Source organism: Stegostoma tigrinum, chromosome 26 (assembly GCF_030684315.1).
Source record: "Stegostoma tigrinum isolate sSteTig4 chromosome 26, sSteTig4.hap1, whole genome shotgun sequence".
In the NCBI taxonomy this organism is placed as follows: domain Eukaryota; kingdom Metazoa; phylum Chordata; class Chondrichthyes; order Orectolobiformes; family Stegostomatidae; genus Stegostoma; species Stegostoma tigrinum.
Window position 1 is genome coordinate 16,855,540 of NC_081379.1, and position 19,407 is coordinate 16,874,946.

Here is a 19,407-nt window from a genome sequence, read left to right on the forward strand (position 1 = left end):
TATCCTGTTTAGCATGATGACAATGCCACACAACATGATGGAGGGTGTTCTCAATGTGAAGGCAGGATATTTTCTCCATAAAGACTGTGCATTGGTTACAGTAACAGATACTGTCATGGAATTGTGCATCTGTGATAAGCAGAAGACGTCAAGTCTGATTCTCCCCCTTGTTGTTTCCCTCACTACTTGCTGCAGACGCAGTCTAACAGCAATGTCCTTTAGGATTTAATCAGTTCCATCAGTAATGGTGCTGTGGAACCACTCTTAGTGATGAACATCTATGCTGTGATCCAAAGTATATTCTACTCCCTTAGAACTCTCAGTGCTTTCTCCAAATGGCATTTAACAGGCAAGAACATTGATTCATCAGCTGAGAGGGATGGTAAATAGTAATCAGCATGAGGTTTCCTTTATAATAAAATGTGAGGCTGGATGAACACAGTAGGCCCAGCAGCATCTCAGGAGCACAAAAGCTGACGTTTCGGGCCTAGACCCTTCATCAGAGAGGGGGATGGGGTGAGGGTTCTGGAATAAATAGGGAGAGGCGGACCAAAGATGGAGAGAAAAGAAGATAGGTGGAGAGGAGAGTATAGGTGGGGAGGTAGGGAGGGGATAGGTCAGTCCAGGGAAGACGGACAGGTCAAGGAGGTGGGATGAGGTTAGTAGGTAGGAGATGGAGGTGCAGCTTGGGGTGGGAGGAAGGGATGGGTGAGAGGAAGAACAGGTTAGGGAGGCAGAGGCAAGTTGGACTGGTTTTGGGATGCAGTGGGTGGAGGGGAAGAGCTGGGATGGTTGTGTGGTGCAGTGTGGGGAGGGGACGAACTGGGCTGGTTTTGGGATGCGGTGGGAGAAGGGGAGATTTTGAAGCTGGTGAAGTCCACATTGATGCCATTGGGCTGCAGGGTTCCCAAGCAGAATATGAGTTGCTGTTCCTGCAACCTTCGCGTGGCATCATTGTGGCACTGCAAGAGGCCCATGATGGACATGTCATCTAAAGAATGGGAGGGGGAGTGGAAATGGTTGCGACTGGGAGGTGCAGTTGCTTATTGCGAACCGAGCGGAGGTGTTCTGCAAAGCAGTCCCCAAGCCTCCGCTTGGTTTCCCCAATGTAGAGGAAGCCACACCGGGTACAATGGATGCAGTATACCACATTGGCAGATGTGCAGGTGAACCTCTGCTTAATATGGAAAGTCATCTTGGAGCCTGGGATAGGGGTGAGGGAGGAGGTGTGGGGACAAGTGTAGCATTTCCTGCGGTTGCAGGGGAAGGTGCCAGGTGTGATGGGGTTGGAGGGCAGTGTGGAGCGAACAAGGGAGTCACGGAGAGAGTTGTCTCTCCGGAAAGCAGACAAGGGTGGGGATGGAAAAATATCTTGGGTGGTGAGGTTTCCTTTTCCATGTTTGACCTGATGCAATGAGACTTCATAAGGTCCAGAGACAATGTTGAGGAGTCCCAGGCCATCTCCCTCCTGACAATTACAAACAGGGCGACGACCTCAGCTGGGCTTCTGTTGGTGGGACAGGACATAGCCATGGTGGTGATAATGGTGTCTTGGACACTGTGTGTCAGGTGTCATTCCATATGTATAACTATGTCAAGGTATTTGACTGGTCTGTGGGATAGCTCTCCTAGATTTGACCCAGATGTTAGTAGAGATGACTTTGCAGGGTCAACAGGGCTAAGGTGGTTGTAGTTTCCAGTGCCTTAAACATTATCATGTGATCTGTTCAGTTTCATTCCTTTCTTTGTGACTTTTGAGCAATTGATGCCAGATAAGAGTCAACTACTTTGCTGTGGGTCTGGAGTCTCAAATAGGCCAGTCTAATTAAAGACAGCAGTTTTCTTTTCTGAAAGGACCAGGTGGATTTACATGATAATTGACAATGATTTCATGGTCATCACCAGATTTCATTCCAGAATTTTGTTGAGTTGCCAAGGTGAGATTCAAACTTGGATTAATAGTCCAGCTACTGGACTATTGCACCATCCCCTCTCCCCCACCCTCAAACCTTTCAATATATTTTTCCCAACCCCACCAGCCAACTTCCACCTGGTTCCTCCTAATTGCTCTTATTTAGATTTACTTTACTTACTGATTCTACATAAAAGCAGAAAGAACAGTAGACGCTGCAAATCAGAAGCAAAAACAAAGTTGCTGGAAAAGCTCATGAGGTCTGGCAACATCTGTGAAGGAAAAAACAGAGCTAATGTCTTGGGTCCAGTGAGAAGGGTCATCAGACCCGAAACGTTAACTCTGTTTTTTCCTTCACAGATGCTGCCAGACCTGCTGAGCTTTCTGAGCAACTTTGTTTTTGTTACTGAGTCTACATCCTGTCCTTCCAATCAGAGATCCTTTCTCACTAATGTGCTCATCCTATTGCTTATTATCAGTATTATCCTACTTCCTTTTCCTTTTTGTTGATCCTTCCTAAATGTTGAAAATTGTTTAACATTCAGGTCTAAGTGTTTGTCACCCTGCAGCCATGTCTCTAAAGTGGTAGTTCAGTCATACCCATGTACTTCTACTGTGCCATCCATTCACCTATCATTGTGAATGCTCTGTGTATTCAGAAAGTGCCTTGACTTCTGCCTTTTTAACGCTGTATTTTTAAAATTTGATCCAGACCAATTCTAGGATTTGATTCTGCTGCTTTCTACTTTCTTACAAAAATCAACTTTGGTTTTCTCCTACCTGAAACCTCTCTTGGATCCTCATCACCATGTCAAAATAATTTCAACCTTCCACAATGGCACCAACACATCTCTCCACAAGGATATTAGCTTCCAGTCCTGTAAAGATGTAACCTGTCCATTTTGCACAGACCCTAACTGCCCCAGAAATTCAGAGCCCTCCTTGCTGCATCATTTTTCCCAGCCAAGTATTCGTTTGTTCAATCTTCTACATTATTGTTTTGTTGAATACAATTCTGCAGTCTGCTTCTGAAATTTGGCAATGTAGAATTTTTTGGGCAAACTTCCACCCTGGGTGTCCAGTTCTGAGGAAGGGTCACTGGACCCGAAACATTAACTCTGATTTCTCTTCACAAGTGTTGCCAGACCTGCTGAACTTTTCCAGCAGTTTCTGTTTCTTCCCTACATACTATGTTGCTTCCAACCCCAATTCAAAACAGGCAATGTACTGATCTACCATAGTCATTGTGGGTTTGGTGGAGGTGTTCAGGCAGACAGAAAGAAGGCAGGTGTGCTTGAACATCAGGTCACTAGTTCTCACCTGCAGTTACAGCAGGAATTACATGCCCTAACTCGGGACATCTTGGTTGGCTAATCCTCAGGGATTGTATGAGTTATACTTTCCAAATGAGCTCAGGGCCCAGGCAAGATCTCATAATGTGCCAGTCCTAATGCAGTGAGATTGTGTATTGCTCTCAATATGAGAGAGACATGTGGCAAGGGAGAGACTCATGTACAAGCACACACATGTATTTTGCGTCTTACCCTATGTATGAGAGAAAGAGATCATGGGAAGTAGGCGGAAAGGATATATTTTCAAAACAAAACATGCACACATCAGGATAGAATGGAGAAGAAGAAACAGAGGCAAACACAAAGAAATATCAAATTAAAAATCCACAGGAAGACTCAGAGCAAAAGTCGAGAAAAATGAAAACAAGTAAACTGAGAAATAACAGAGGAGAGGAAAACGCACTGAGAACAAGCAACAAGAGTTACACATATGGTAGAGGAAAATTACAGTTAAAATGAAACACATATGCAAAAAAAGCACTGAAGATGACCTTCCATAAATGGAACAGAAATAGAGGTGAAAAAATGTAAATTAGGGAGGTCTAAACATTCAATGGAAAAAATAGTGCAAGACAATGAAAGTAGATACACACACAGAGAGCCACACACTGACTGTATAAGACACAAGCAAAATAAGAAGAGGCCTGGCCTAAGGTAACTGGGCAGAAAAATATTCAACAGTTTGACAAATAAACATGGGGAAGTCTTCAAATACAATGTGCATGCAGAGCAAAATAAGTATGCTGAGCTTTTATAAAGGAAAATGGGATGCATCTAAGGACATCATTCCAAGGAAATACAGAGATTTTAATGAAGAGAAGTACAAGATAAATCCACATATAACCATCACAAAGACAACTCTAAGGGACACAGAAATTATTATTATGAAAGGAAGGAGCAAAAAGACTGAGAAGAAAAATGAGAAAAATTAACAGACAAAACAGGATACAGCAGAAAATAATGTTGATTACTTGTCCTCATTGATGTAGTTTGCCTGCCACATGCACAAAGTTAAATTTCCTGAATCCCATCCTTTCCTGGCCTTTCATGAGTTTATTTCGTTAACCACACCCAGCCTTATATTTATTCTGTCATCCTTTTAATTCTCCTTGTCCTGGCCTCTTGCGCATCCTTCTCATTTTGCCCCATCCTCAGTTTGTGACAGGTTCTTCAGACACTTCCCTCCCTAAATTTCTGTATCTTCACAGGTTTTTGTTTTGGTTATCTTTCCTAATCTCTCGTCCTTTAGCTCAGCTTGCTCCTCCCATTTATTTCTATTTGTGAAGCATTTTGACACATTTCAGTTAATGATCCAGTGAACATTCAGATAATTCACATATATGACAATTAAGATTGGAATTTAAACTTGAACTCCTTGTCATGACTCTAATACACTTTGAGACAACTTCTAGATTCTCTGGGTCACAACCCACATATTGCCTTCTGATATCTGAATTTTGTGATCAATATCACATGCTATTCATTGTTTTGCTTTCTTTAAGGACGGTGAAGAGCACAAGATCCATCTGTTTGAGTTAGCTGAATATAATGGAAGGAAGATGGAGATTGTAGAAGATGATGTTCCCAGTCTTTGGGCTTATGGATTCCAGAATAGAGTAGGCAGCATCAAAGTCATCAATGGAACGTAAGACAACTCCTTACACTGGTTAAATCATTGAAATTTCCCGCAAGTTGTCAGGTAGTGTCAATACATTTTTGTTTTGAAGATCTCTTGCAACATATTTGGAAAGACTAATGTGTAACCCATGTTTCTTCCTATTTACTGCCCCTATCTAGTCTGCAGTACCCATACTGTAGAACTAAGAGCAGTAAACATATAAAAATGAGGGTTGAGGAGCTGCAGTATTAACACTTGAGAACAAATTATATCCTGGACCAAATACAAAAGCAGCAACAAAACATAGTGAGAATTTGGTAAAAGATCCAGGAGTGGTGTTACCTGTTACCTGTTACCAGGATTTCTGGCAAAGCTGTACCATAAAAAAAAATGTTTTAGAGTGGTAATGATTTTTATTCTTACCAAAGAGATGTGACTTTCTAGATCCCTGAATGTTGCAACTCAGGATGGGTGGTATGGTGGACATTCGGTGGAGACACATTTGGTCATTCACATTAACTTTCAGTAAGGCATCAAAAGGGAATGAATGTGCAGGAAGCCAATTAAATATGAAAATTGAAGTGTAATGTCAATGTAAGACCCTAATTGCAATTATTGAGAAGAATTGGGCGAAGAATGCATTATGACCTGTCACATTTCTTCCAAATCATTACAGCAATGATGTATTTGCCTGGAGAGTGATTCCAACAACCTTGACACCACCCAAGACAAAGTAACCTGCTTGACTGGCATCCCATTCTCCAGCTTAAACATTCATTCCCTTTACCATTGATGCACAGTGGCAGCTTTGTGTACCACCACTGCACCAAGACTCTCGTGAAAGCAATTTCCAAAACTTACAGCCTCTACCACCAGAAGTCACTCCTCAAGTACAGGAAAAAGGCAGATGGGTTACAGTCAGGGGACAGAAAGGGAATCAGCAGGCAGTGCAGGGATCTCCTGTGGCCATTCCCCTCAACAATAAGTATACTGTTTTGGATACTGTTGGTGGGGTGGACTTACCAGGGGAAAGCAGTGGGGCACAGGTCTCTGGCACAGAGTCTGTCCCTGCTGCTCAGAAGGGAAGGGGGAAGAGGAGCAGAGCATTAGTCATTGTGGACTCCATAGTTAGGAGGACAGATAGGAGGTTCTGTGGGGACGAGAGAGACTCATTGTTGGTGTGTTGCCTCCCGGGTGCCAGGGTGCATGATGTCTCTGAATGTGTTTTTGGGATCCTTAAGGGGAAGGGGGAGCAGCCCCAAGTCGTGGTCCACATTGGCACCAACGACATAGGTAGGAAGAGAGATGGGGATTTAAGGCAGAAATTCAGGGAGCTAGGATGGAAGCTGAGAGCTAGGACGAACAGAGTTGTTGTCTCTGGTTTGTTGCCTGTGCCATGTGCTAGTGAAGTGAGGAATAGGGAGGGAGAGGAGTTGAACACGTGGCTACAGGATGGTGCAGGAGGGAAGGTTTTGGATTCTTGGATAATTGGGGCTCTTTCTGGGGTAGGTGGGACCTCTACAAGCAAGATGGTCTTCACCTGAACCAGAGGGGTACCGCTATCCTGGGGGGGAGATTTGTTAAGGCTATTCGGGTGGGTTTAAACTAATTCAGCAGGGGGATGGGCACCAAAATTGTAGTTCGACTATAGAAAAGGTTGAGAGTAGGGTGGTCTGAAATAAAGTTTTAGGGAAGCAAGGTGGCACTGGCAAGCAAGAAGATGGTTTGAAGTGTGTCTACTTCAATGCCAGGAGCATCCGGAATAAGGTGGGTGAACTTGCAGCATGGGTTAGTACCTGGGACTTTCATGCTGTGGCCATTTCAGAGACATGGATAGAGCAGGGACAGGAATGGTTGTTGCAGGTTCCGGGATTTAGATGTTTCAGTAAGAACAGAGAAGATGGTAAAAGGGGCGGAAGTGTGGCATTGTTGGTCAAGGACAGTATTACAGTTGCAGAAAGGATGTTTGGGGACTCGTCAACTGAGGTAGTATGGGCTGAGGTTAGAAACAGGAAAGGAGATGTCACCCTGTTGGGAGTTTTCTATAGGCCTCCGAATAGTTCCAGAGATGTAGAGGAAAGGATAGCAAAGATGATTCTCGATAGGAGTGAGAGAGACAGGGTAGTTGTCATGGGGGACTTCAACTTTCCAAATATTGACTGGGAACACTATAGTTCGAGTGCTATAGATGGGTCAGTTTTTGTTCAGTGTGTGCAGGAGGGCTTCCTGACACAGTATGTAGATAGGCCAACAAGGGGCGAAGCCACATTAGATTTGGTACTGGGTAATGAGCCTGGTCAGGTGTTAGATTTGGAAGTAGGTGAGCACTTTGGTGATAGCGATCACAATTCTGTTATGTTTACTTTAGTGATGGAAAGGGATAGGTGTATACCACTGGGCAAGAGTTATAGCTGGGGGAAAGGCAATTACGATGAGATGAGGCAAGATTTAGGGAGCATAGGATGCGGAAGGAAACTGCAGGGGATGGGCACATTAGAAATGTGGAGCTTATTCAAGGAAAAGCTCCTGTGTGTCCTAGATAAATATGTACCTGTCAGGCAGGGAGGAAGCTGTAGAGCGCGGGAGCCGTGGTTTACGAAGGAGGTGGAATCTCTGGTCAAGAGGAAGAAGAAGGCTTATGTTAGGATGAGATGTGAAGGCTCAGTTAGGGCACTTGAGGGCTACGAGGTAGCCAGGAAAGACCTAAAGAGAGAGCTCAGAAGAGCCAGGAGGAGACATGAGAAGTTGTTGGCGGATAGGATCAGGGTAAACCCTAAGGCTTTCTATAGGTATTTAAGGAATAAAAGAATGACGAAAGTAAGATTAGGCCCAATCAAAGATAGAAGTGGTAAGTTGTGTGTGGAGTCAGATGAGATAGGGGAAGCGCTAAATGAATATTTTTTCAACAGTATTCACACTAGAAAACGACAATGTTGTCGAGGAGAATACTGAGATACAGGCTACTAGACTAGGTGGGATTGAGGTTCACAAGGAAGAGGTATTAGAAATCCTTCAGAGGGTGACGATAGATAAGTCCCCTGGGCTGGATGGGATTTATCCTAGGATCCTCTGGGAAGCCAGGGAGGAGATTGCCGAGCCTTTGGCATTGATCTTTAACTCGTCATTGTCTACAGGAATAGTGCCAGACAACTAGAGGATAACGCATGTGGTTCCCCTGTTCAAGAACGGGAGTAGAGACAATCCTGGTAATTATAGACCAGTGAGCCTTACCTCAGTTGTTGGTAAAATGTTGGAAAAGGTTATAAGGGATAGGATTTATAATCATCTAGAAAAGAATAAATTGATTAGGGATATTCAGCACTGTTTTGTGAAGGGAAGGTCGTGCCTCACAAACCTTATTGAGTTCTTTGAGAAGGTGACCAAACAGGTAGATGAGAGTAAACCAGTTGATGTGGTGTATATGGATTTCAGCAAGGCGTTCAATAAGGTTTCCCACAATAGGCTATTGTACAAAATGCGGAGGATTGGAATTGTGGGAGATATAGCAGTTTGGATCAGAAATTGGTTTGCTGAAAGAAGACAGAGGGGGGTAGTTGATGGGAAATGTTCATCCTGGAGACCAGTTACTAGTGGTGTACCGCAAGGGTCGGTGTTGGGTCCACTGCTGTTTGTCATTTTTATAAATGACCTGGATGAGGGCGTAGATGGATGGGTTAGTAAATTTGCAGACGACACTAAGGTCAGTGGAGTTGTGGATAGTGACGAAGGATGCTGCAGGTTGCAGGGACACATAGATAAGCTGCAGAGCTGGGCTGAGAGGTGGCAAATGGAGTTTAATGCAGACAAGTGTGAGGTGATGCACTTTGGTAGGAGTAACCAGAAGGCAAAGTACAGGGCTAATGGTAAGATTCTTAGTAGTGTAGATGAGCAGAGAGATCTCGGTGTCCATGTACACAGATCCTTGAAAGTTGCCACCCAGGTTGACAGGGCTGTTAAGAAGGCATACAGTGTTTTAGCTTTTATAAATAGAGGGATCGAATTCCGGAACCAAGTGGTTATGGTGAAGCTGTACAAAACTCTAGTGTGGCCGCACTTGGAGTATTGTGTACAGTTCTGATCACCGCATTATAAGAAGGATGTGGAAGCTTTGGAAAGTTGCAGAGGAGATTTACTAGGATGTTGCCTGGTATGGAGGGAAGGTCTTACGAGGAAAGGCTGAGGGACTTGAGGCTGTTTTCATTAGAAAGAAGAAGGTTGAGAGGTGACTTAATTGAGACATATAAAATAATCAGAGGGTTAGATAGGGTGGATAGGGAGAGCCTTTTTCCTAGGATGGTGACGGCGAGCACGAGGGGGCATAGCTTTAAATTGGGGGGTGAAAGATATAGGACAGATGTCAGAGGTAGTTTCTTTACTCAGAGAGTAGTTAGGGAATGGAACGCTTTGCCTGCAATGGTAGTAGATTCACCAACTTTAGCTACATTTAAGTCGTCATTGGATAAGCATATGGACGTACATGGAATAGTGTTGGTTAGATGGGCTTGAGATCGGTATGACAGGTCGGCACAACATCGAGGGCCGAAGGGCCTGTACTGTGCTGTAATGTTCTATGTTCTATGTTCTAAAGACAAGGGTAACAGATGCACGGTAACACCACTCCTATCTCCCCCTCCAAGTTACATATTATCCTGACCTGGAACTATCTTGCTGTTCTTTCATGATTGTTATGTCAAAGTCCTAATTGGAAAATCCCTTCCAACCAGTACTGTGGGTCAACCACATGGACTGCAGTGGTACATGAAGGTGGTTCACCACCATTTTCCTCAAAGCTGTGCAGCTCTACAGTGGATCCCCAAATGCTGACTAGCATGCCAACACTGTTCCCAGCATGGAGTTCCAGTTTTGGATCTTGGAGATCTGCACAGAAGAAAACAAAATTAGAGGGAATGTAGCTCACCACCACCTTCACAAGGATAATGAAAGACAGGCAACAAATGCTGACCTATCCAGCAATGCTCATGATCCAGTGAACAAATTTAAAAGTAAGTTTTTTTAGGAGGAATCAGAATAATCCTCCTGTCCATCAAAACTCTTCCAGCTCATTGCTGATCCATTGTCATCCCATTCCCACACATCCTAGGGTAATCATCTGTCAAGAATTAGGCTGGAGTTACAAAACTTACAGATTTATTTTCTGGAAACTCAAGTGAGTAACTCTGCAAATAACTATGGCATTTTTCAAAAACTGTTTATTAACTGTAAAAATACTGATGATGGAGAATAAGGCTGTCTGATCCATAGGTGAGCATCATCCAATTGATGAAGCATCTCATTATTTTCTGGTTGGTGCAGGGAGCGAAGGACCTGTCTTGGGGGACTCGGGCCACTGTGGGTCAGATAGAAGCATGAAATTGTCGATGAAACCTTCAAGGATACATTCAGCTAGATTTTCACTGCTATTCCCGACAGTGTCAACTTCCCTGTTGACTGGCTATGTTCAATAGCTGGCCATATTTGCTCCTGAATGATTTTGGACACGCTTAGCACCTATAGCCGACCAAAAGCAATGTCAGTATGATCCAGACCTGCAAATAACTTGTGCCTTCTGAATGCCATGTTAGTCAGTATCTGTTCGATGCCCAACTGAAAAGTCTCCTCCACAAAGCAAGGCATAAGGAAAGGGATGCAAGAGATTAAAAAAGCAATAGATAGCCAGGTCATGGTTAGTAACGACAAAGATCTAAATAAATCTTTTTTAACTGTACCTGACTGATTTTTAGTGGATAAATTAGATGTAATTCTTGCAGAAGTTCTATAAGTGATGGATGGGTACAATGAATGGTTTGAAAACAAAAACTGTGAATATTTCAATAGTTTGACTCAAGAATCCATATCTATTAGGGAATTACTAAACATTAAAACTAACAAACTCAACCTGTAATCCTGCAGCCCTGTCAAGGATCGGTGTTGACAGGTTAAAAGTAGCTGTGCATCACAAACTCAGCATCTATGATGAGCTATCCATTAGTTTGAACAGGTGGAAAATTACAAGCTGCAAACTTGGAATTGGCTCACCTACTTCCTGTGAACATTCCTTCTTGTTGGTAAGTTGCAATTAAATATCTGTATGGCTCCTGAATTGAACAGGATAGCGCAAAAAAAAACAAGTTCAGTAAAGCAAGCATGGGTTTGCTTCATTTATCTAGAAGTTTCACCAACACAAAAGCTGCTTTAGCTAAGGACTGGAAGGTAATGAATGTTATCCTGATATTTAGCAAAGATGTAACGATACCATATTCTGTTAACCTCTAGGTGGGTAGGGTACCAGTACCCTGGTTACAGAGGACCCCAGTATGTATTTGAAAAAGTGGACTATAAACATTGGAATGAATGGGATTCTAACCAGCCCCTGATCCAGTCTATCCGCCGTATTCGTGATATGCAGTGGCACAAACAAGGCTGCTTTCAGGCCACGCCGACCAGCAGCTGAAAGAGACAGGAGCAAAACCTTGAGGTCAGGGGCAGAAAGTTTGCAAAGAAGAGAAGAATGAAGTAGAACCAGCAGGCCTTTCATCCCTGTGCTGTAAAACAAAAACTGCTACAAATAAAATGGTGACTGACTGTAACAAATTACATGATTATATTTGTTCACATGGATTTTCTGTTTCTTTCCTCTTTAAACAAAAATAAAACTTACAGTATTCTGCCAAGGAAGGAAAGAGTATCCTACTCTGGTCACTATCCAGTGATCCCAACTGGGAATTTTGAGTGTGTATGGGTGTGTGTGAGTGTGAGCACAAGATGAGCCTCCTGTGATGCACCTGAGAAACAGCCCACTGTCCAGGCTTCCACAAGACAAATGGGCAAAATACCAGTCATCATGCTACTCCCTCCATCATTTGGAGCTTTCAGGGGAGAGGTGAGAAAATGAACTTTAAATATACCTCTTTTAAAAGAGTTACAAAAATGTTCCAATGAAACACCTGTCACATTGTGAGCTTAACCGATGACTAACATGACAGGACCTCTAATAAAACCACATTGTTTACCATGACTGCTGCACTAAACTGTGTGTAAGCTATAAATCCAGATATAAAAAGCTTTTTTTTTTCTTTCATTTGCGGGATGAGGTCATTAGGCCAGCAATTATTGTCCAGATGGTAGTTAAGAGTCAACCAGATTGTTGGGGTCTGGAGTCACATGTAGGCCAGACCGGCTAAGGAAGGCAGTTTCCTTCCCTAAAGGACATTAGTGAGCCAGATGGGCTTTTCCAACAATCAACAACAGATTCATGGTCATCAGACTGTTATTCCAGAGATTTTATTGTCTTGAATTTGAATTCCACCATCTGCCATGACGTGATTGGAACCTGGATCCCCAGAACATTTTCTGATTCATTTCTAGATTAACAGTCCAGCGATAATATCACTAGGCCATTGCCTCCCTGTTACCTCACTAAAAGCTACTTCATCTGCAACTAAAAAACAGGATCACAGTTATTGCTGAGCCACAGGCTTACGTGTAAATTTACAGGATTAAATAAACCCTCAAAAGTAAACAAGAAATGAGTGTTTTACTTAGTTTCAAAGAGATGTCTTTGTGCCAGATGTGCTCTCAATGAAATGAAAGAACACCAAAAATAATAATTTTGGTCATCAACACAGACTACAACTTTCTCTTGAAGTTGTTATTTGCTTCAGAGGCTTTCTGTGAGAACTTAAGACATGCTCTTTATTATGTTTACATGTTTGTTCGTATTTTTCAAAATTAGAAGGTATTTTAATATGGTGTTTTCCATGGCATCAGGGCATTGTTGAGACCTATCACGAATAATGTTTTTGCAGTTTTGGTCTCCTCATTTTAAGGAAAGTTGTAAATATAAATGCTTTGGAGGCACTTCCCAGGAATTCACTAGATTGATACCAGATATGAGTAGGTTGTATTATGAGGCAAGCTTGTTCAGTCAAGGCTAGTTTCCACTGTAGTTTAGAAGTGCAAGAGGTGACTTGATTGAAGTGTATATGATCCTGAATGGTATTGACAAGGTGGATAATGGATGGATAGCCCCTCTGTTGGGTCAGTCCAGAATAATGGGGCACGATTAAAAAATTAAGGGTTACCATTTTAAAACAGAGATGAGGAGAATTTTTTTGAGGGTTGTGTGACATTAAAACACTGTCTCAGAAGGCAGTGAAGATGGGGTCTTTACATTTTATTCGTTGGTTGAAGGGATCAAAGGCAATCGGGGGTAGATTTGATTGTGAACTTCAAAACAGAAACGGATCAGCTGTGATCTTGTTGAATGCTGGTGCAGACTCCAGGGACCCAATTGTTTGCTTCCTAATTGTTTCCTAATTCAATTGTACATGCATTTAGAATATATCCAGAAAAAAAGCAAGAGATTGGTGCAAGTTCACAAAGAAAAATTCTTCAAACAAAAGTCAACAAGCATAAATAACGTCACTATACTCTCAGATTGCCACACATTTCTCCCCAATATCATACTGCAATGGACCACTTTGTTGCATGATTTCTTAAAAAATGTACTTTGTTACATGATGATACACAGTGAAGTTGTTCCACCTGGTTGAGATTAGTTTGTCCCTCTGTCGGCTCCCCTTTTTTTTGATTGCTCGATTTAGTAGGAACAGCAAAAAGCTATTAAACTCAAAAGAAATCCTTTTTATTATCTTCCAATTCTATTGATGAGCCATCAAACTATATTTCTCAATCTATTCTACAACCCCACCCCCCCCCCCACACCACCCCTGGAACCATCATAAATTTTCTCCTTCGACCATTTAACAATATTCAATCAGTGGTTTCCCTGGATAATTGAAATGAATGATGCTAGTAGGTTTCAGAAACAGTCGTCTTCCTGAGTCATTTTTTCCATACTTCTAATATCCGTGCTGTAACACAGTTTCACCAAGATTTTCTTCTTGTACTAACTTACTGTCTTGTAATTTGTGACCTTAAGAGTCAAACTCTTAACCAAAATGCACAACTTACAAAAATAAACAAAAGACCCCAATTCCTTACATGTTGGAGAAATTATTAAATTGTCAAAGTTTTTTCTGAAGAGAAAACAAGAAGCACGCATAATCTTCTGTTAAAATGTAGATTCTTGATATAATCATTCTGTTTTCTCACCACTGACCTCTTTCAATGGCATTAGTGTTCTTCCTATAATTGCAGATATCAGAATTGCACACTATTGTACAATATATTTTATCGTATATGCTCAAGTAATAGTTGATCTCATGTACAAGTTGATGTCTGACTTTTGGCCAAATTTTTCAAAACCTCTGTACTTATCACTTGCACATCCAGGTGCAAACTTCCTCATTTTGTTCAGCTCCTCATCCCCCATGTCAACATATGCTATTGAGGTTACTATCTCACTGCTGCATGTGGGATTTCCACCAATCCTGTCCTCTAATATAGCAACACGGTATCAAAAAGGAACAGTAGACATATATCCATTTTCAAACGTAAAGTTGTTCGGATTGCAGATGATAGAAATAAGTGTGCTGTTGCAAGATAATTCTGGCATCGGGGCAGAACACTAAGTGATTGGGGGAGATTCTCTCCACAGTTTAGGCAGATGCTGAAGAATAAATGGGCAACAGAGGAAAGCCTAGCATGTGGCCGTGGTTAGAACAATGAAATTACAAGGTATGGTACAACAGTTACCAGATCCATCCAAATCTTCACCCTGAAACAAGCAAATAAATAAGGCATTACAAATATCATAGGCAGCTTGGGTGACATGGCAGGTTTAGGAACAGAAACAATTTTGTACTGTGACAGAACATAATTTCATAGTGACTCCTAGCAGAACTCAACAAGAGATTTATCACATTTCAGTAGCCACTAATCAACCAACAAAATAGTGCATTTTTCTGGCCCATACTGAGAATTTAGATGAGACTCTCATCTATTTTGATGTGTCAGTCAATCACACAGTCAGTAAAAGTAGAGTGAAAATAATATTAGTGACAACTGGCTATGTAAAGAGGAGATTTGCCATTGTGCTAATTAAAAACTAAAAGAATGGCGGATGCTGAAAATCAGAAACTAAAACAGAAATTTCTAGAAAAGCTCAGCAGGTCCAGGGGCAGCATCAAACCGTCCTGTAAGCACTAAATAAATGCTTCCCTCATCCAAGCCTCTGGCACTAAGCGAGTCACAGTCAATGTAGGGAAAGTTCAAATAACCCACCATGTTTTGTTTTTCCACTTTTCCATAATCTGTTCACATATCCGTTCCTCTATATCCCATCAGCTGTTGGGAGGCCTGAAGTCCAACTCCATCAAAGTGATCTACCTTTCCTATTCATGAGCTCTAACTATATTGCCTCACTGGATGACCCTTCCACAGTATCCTCCCTCAGTACCACTGTGATACTCTCCCTCATCAGTAACACAAACTCCCCAATTTATTTACAACCCTATCATGTCTGAAACTTCTAATTCCCAGAACATTAAGCTACCACTATTGTCCCTCTCTCAACCAAGTCTCTGTAATAGCTACAACATCATAACTTTATGTGTTAATCCAAGCTCCTTAGTTCAATCGCCTTATCTATCATACTCCTTGCCAATTATAAATACATTAAGGATATAAAAGAAATATTATGCAATATAAATTATACATTTATGAATATTATAATTATAAATAATTAATAAATAAACAATATTAAAAATACTTCTTTGCACCTTCATGCAATTTCTGGGCGTGCTGTTGGCAGGAACAGTCTCTGACCTGGTAACTCTGCAATAGTGAAATGGTGGGAGGTTGGATTCCAACCTGTGCAAAATATTATTCGTGTTTAAGTTGACCTTCTATTTTTCACGTAAGTATTTCCAAATGTTTTATGCAAGAAGACCATCCATTCCTTTTTTTTTGTTGTGTACTGTAGCCCTCTGCTGGCATAACTAGTACCATATATAAGATTGATCACTGATCCTATCCTTCTTGATGTACATGCATCTAGTTGCTGTTTTAAGCGACTTGTAATGTTATTGGCTAAAAATGAGAAAAAGATTGGAAGTGTTAATACACAATCACCTCTGATAATAATACTCAAAACTTAGGCATTAAAACTGCATACAATTTTTAGATGAAATATCACCATATTCATACAATAAAATGTATTTAATACAACTTACGGCAATAACAAGTGTTTTAATACAACTTGTGTCTATAAGTGCATTCATTTATATTCTGCAATGGATAAGTCCCTGCTATTGTCATTACTTCCCTCCTGTAAAATGAATTCCCAAAGCTAGAAGCCCAAATTTTCCAATGGCAAGCAAATTGTTTTTGCATGGTAAATGGGAGTTTCACGTCAGGACCACATGAAATCAGCAACAAAGCAGGATCTGAGTAATTTCATAGGAAATTGAAAGTACTGACTGGCAATTCCTCTGCATCTAGAACCCTACAAAAGTATCCATGTAAATTGGGGAATTTGGAGTACTCTGGTACAGTTAAATAAATCGTTCTCTAGGAAAGGGGTGACAATTAAAAACTGAATCTAATTCTTACGTAAGTATTAAACTGAGCCTCCAGTTTACAACGTAAACCCCAAACTACAGACTACCCTGATCCTTTGTACCCTTCAGGCCCTGAGCCAATATTCCCCTCTCCAACTGGGAGCCAACACTGCACCTGCCTCTGGAATCCGATCTCGGGGCCGAGAATCATAATGCATCTGGGCCTGCTGTTGGACCCAAAACATCGTCTGCAATCGGATATGACCCCCACTGCTGCAGCCCCCCCACACCCCCTGCCCCTACCCCACTACAACCCATCTTGGGGATCTGACAGCCCACTTTAACCTTAACCAACAGCACCCCCCCTACCAGGCCCAATATTTCTACACTGACCATGGCCTACCGTTATTGGGGCAATGGCCTAGTGGTATTTCACTAGAATATTAATCCAGAAACTCAGCTAATGTTCTGGAGTCTCTGACTCAAATCCAACCATTGCAGACTGTGGAATTTGTATTCAATAAAGAATCTGGAACTAAGGGCCTAATAATGACCATGAAACCATTGTTAATTGTCAGAAAAACCCATTTGGCTCACTAATGGCCTTTAGGAAAGGAAACTGCCATCCTCACCGCGTCTGGTCGACACGTGACTTCACACCCACAGAAATGTGGTTGTCTCTTTACTGCCCTCTGGACAATCAGATGATGGGCAGTAAATACTGGCTTAAACAGAGATGCCCACATACCATGAGTGAATAAAATAAAAGTCACCACTTACCTGTCCCCTTCCTAATTGGCACCCTACCCATCTGGTATGCTAACCTCACACTGAATTGACATACTTACCCTGTCACAGGAGCTGTCAAAGTTCTATCTATAATGTAAGACATTTAAATCACAGAAAATGACAATTGCTGCTGTGAAAAGAAGGGGATGGTTCCTCTCGCCCCCAACTACCTTGCACCATGAGGGACCTGTCTGATTCAAAATGCTCTTCACTCTTCTAAAGGAACGCTGGTCACAATTTCCTGTCAGAAAGGCAGAGCTCTTTCTTAATGTAAAGAAAGGAGCAGATTAGCAATCTGAGTGTGTTTGTCACTTCTTGGAAAGCGCAGTCCTAGGATTCATTATCTCTGACAGTTAAGTCTGACATGGAACACAATCATGGAATGGAGAGAATGTAACAGGTTATAGTGGGATCATGGCATTTGCAGTTAAATCCACAGTAAAGATTTTGCTGATAGAATAAACAATTTAATCTCACTAATGTTCAGTGTATTTTTGTGGAGCCTGTTATTAGTGAGTCTTTGGAAAGCTTCAATTAAATGCATATTTTTAATATAGAGGTGAGTAGGCTTTTGTTAATAGTCTTTTGAGGTAAAACTTAAAGGTGTAGGGAAAATAACTTATGCTTAATAAATGGCAAAAAAAATCAGTAGTCAATCTAACTAACTGAAAGTATATTAAATATTTGTTTAATGAACCATTAAAATTAGAGACCAAGAAGACCTGGCTCCCCTACATAGCACCACTATGGAAACTGAGGATCTTCCAGATGGAGTGTATAACTCCAAACCAGTTCTAGCTCATATGGTGGCCCTACTTTGGGAAGAGTGCCAGAGTTTTCTGCAGATGCCAGAAGTTTCCAATTGGCCAAGTCCTGACGTGAAACAGCCAATCTGGCTGATCAGATGTGTGTATTCTCAATTTGGGCCAAATCAGTGATCTACTCAGCATATTCATTCATCATTCACCAAAGAACAAACACATGCAGCTGGAAGACAGCCCTCCCCACCATTCCCTAGGTCAGGTTGCTTATACAAACTTTTACCATTACTACGTTTGTGAAAGCATGCAGAGAGTTTTTAGAGTGAGGTTCCAAATTTGACAAAGGCTATTGCTAAATCTTCACAAAACAGGGTTTGGTTATTTGTCCACACAAAGAAAGACAAGGACATTCCCAATACATGTGCCAAGGAAACATATGAGGGTGAATCATTCTGACTTGTGTCATCAAATATATTGTCTGATAAAGACATTATCACAAAGTGTAGGGAGAGCTTCAGTTGCAGTGTCTCTGGGTCTCCAAGACAAGGGTCTGTAGCAAAATCTGCAGAGGACCTCTGCCTGCAGGGAGGAGGAGACAAAAGGAGGTTTCCAGGACACCTTTCAGCTGAACAGACTGCCAGTAAGAGACTGCTCAGAGAAATTCCCTGTGGACAGTATCTCTTCATCACCATTGCAATACTACACACTTTCCCAATCACCTGTGCCGTCCCATTATTGTGTTCTCATGGCCAGATACCCACAATAAAAGCAACAAATAAAAACAGCATCTCTCCCTTCAACACTGCCACTCAGTACCAGCTATGTGCATCATCTACAAGATTCATTGCAAAAATTCACCATAACATCTTTACCAAACAACACAAGCCAAAATCAAGTACTCACCATTGTATATTCTCTTGGATGCCATCTTGAGAATGTAAGATTCTTTCTTAGTGCTCCTATATAATGCTAATCCTGTGGTTACAGCATAACTAGTGAAAGGTTGGTGACTTTCAGTGGGGGTCATTACAAATAGCCTTTCAGGAACACCATTGACAAAATCAGGATTTCAAGGGCATTTGGAGTGTGAATCCTTAGTGTTGGGGCCTGGGACAATGGAATACATCAGGACCCAGTTACCAGGACCTGGGGCTGTAGGGGTTCTGCTGTGCTCAGGTTGGGCCTGTGTGCTGGCCAAAATCAGCACTAAGGCCCATTCTCTTTGTCTCTGCCCCTGCATGAGGGATAGCAATTTAGCCTGCCGACCTGATTTTTGTGGCTGCAGTATTTATTTAATTGGTCTAATGAAGCAAACGGGTAACAGCATCCCAAGATGTTGATGGAAGAGAATTCAACATTAATGGTAATATCATTGAATGTTGAAAGGAAATGGTTACATTCTTCCTTGTTGAATATGGTCATTATCTGGCATGTCTGTGGAAGCATGACTTCCCGCTTATCAAGCCAAATCTGAATGGTGTCCAGATCTTCATTGGGCAATGAATACTCTAAT

At 41.8% G+C, this 19,407-nt stretch overlaps 1 protein-coding gene across 2 annotated transcripts in view; it reads left to right on the plus strand.

Moving 5' to 3' along the window:
- crybb3 (crystallin, beta B3) overlaps positions 1 to 11,436 on the plus strand; it is a 29,214-nt gene extending 17,778 nt beyond the window's left edge. Inside the window, exons 5-6 of one of the 2 annotated variants that reach the window (XM_048555684.2) lie at positions 4,767 to 4,909; positions 11,156 to 11,436. In XM_048555684.2, the coding sequence (XP_048411641.1) occupies positions 4,767 to 4,909; positions 11,156 to 11,333 (321 nt within the window). In that variant the 3' untranslated portion in view covers positions 11,334 to 11,436. The remainder of the gene's footprint in view (positions 1 to 4,766; positions 4,910 to 11,155) is intronic. The other variant, XM_048555683.2, reaches the window with a different exon arrangement.
- The last annotated feature ends 7,971 nt before the right edge of the window (positions 11,437 to 19,407 follow it).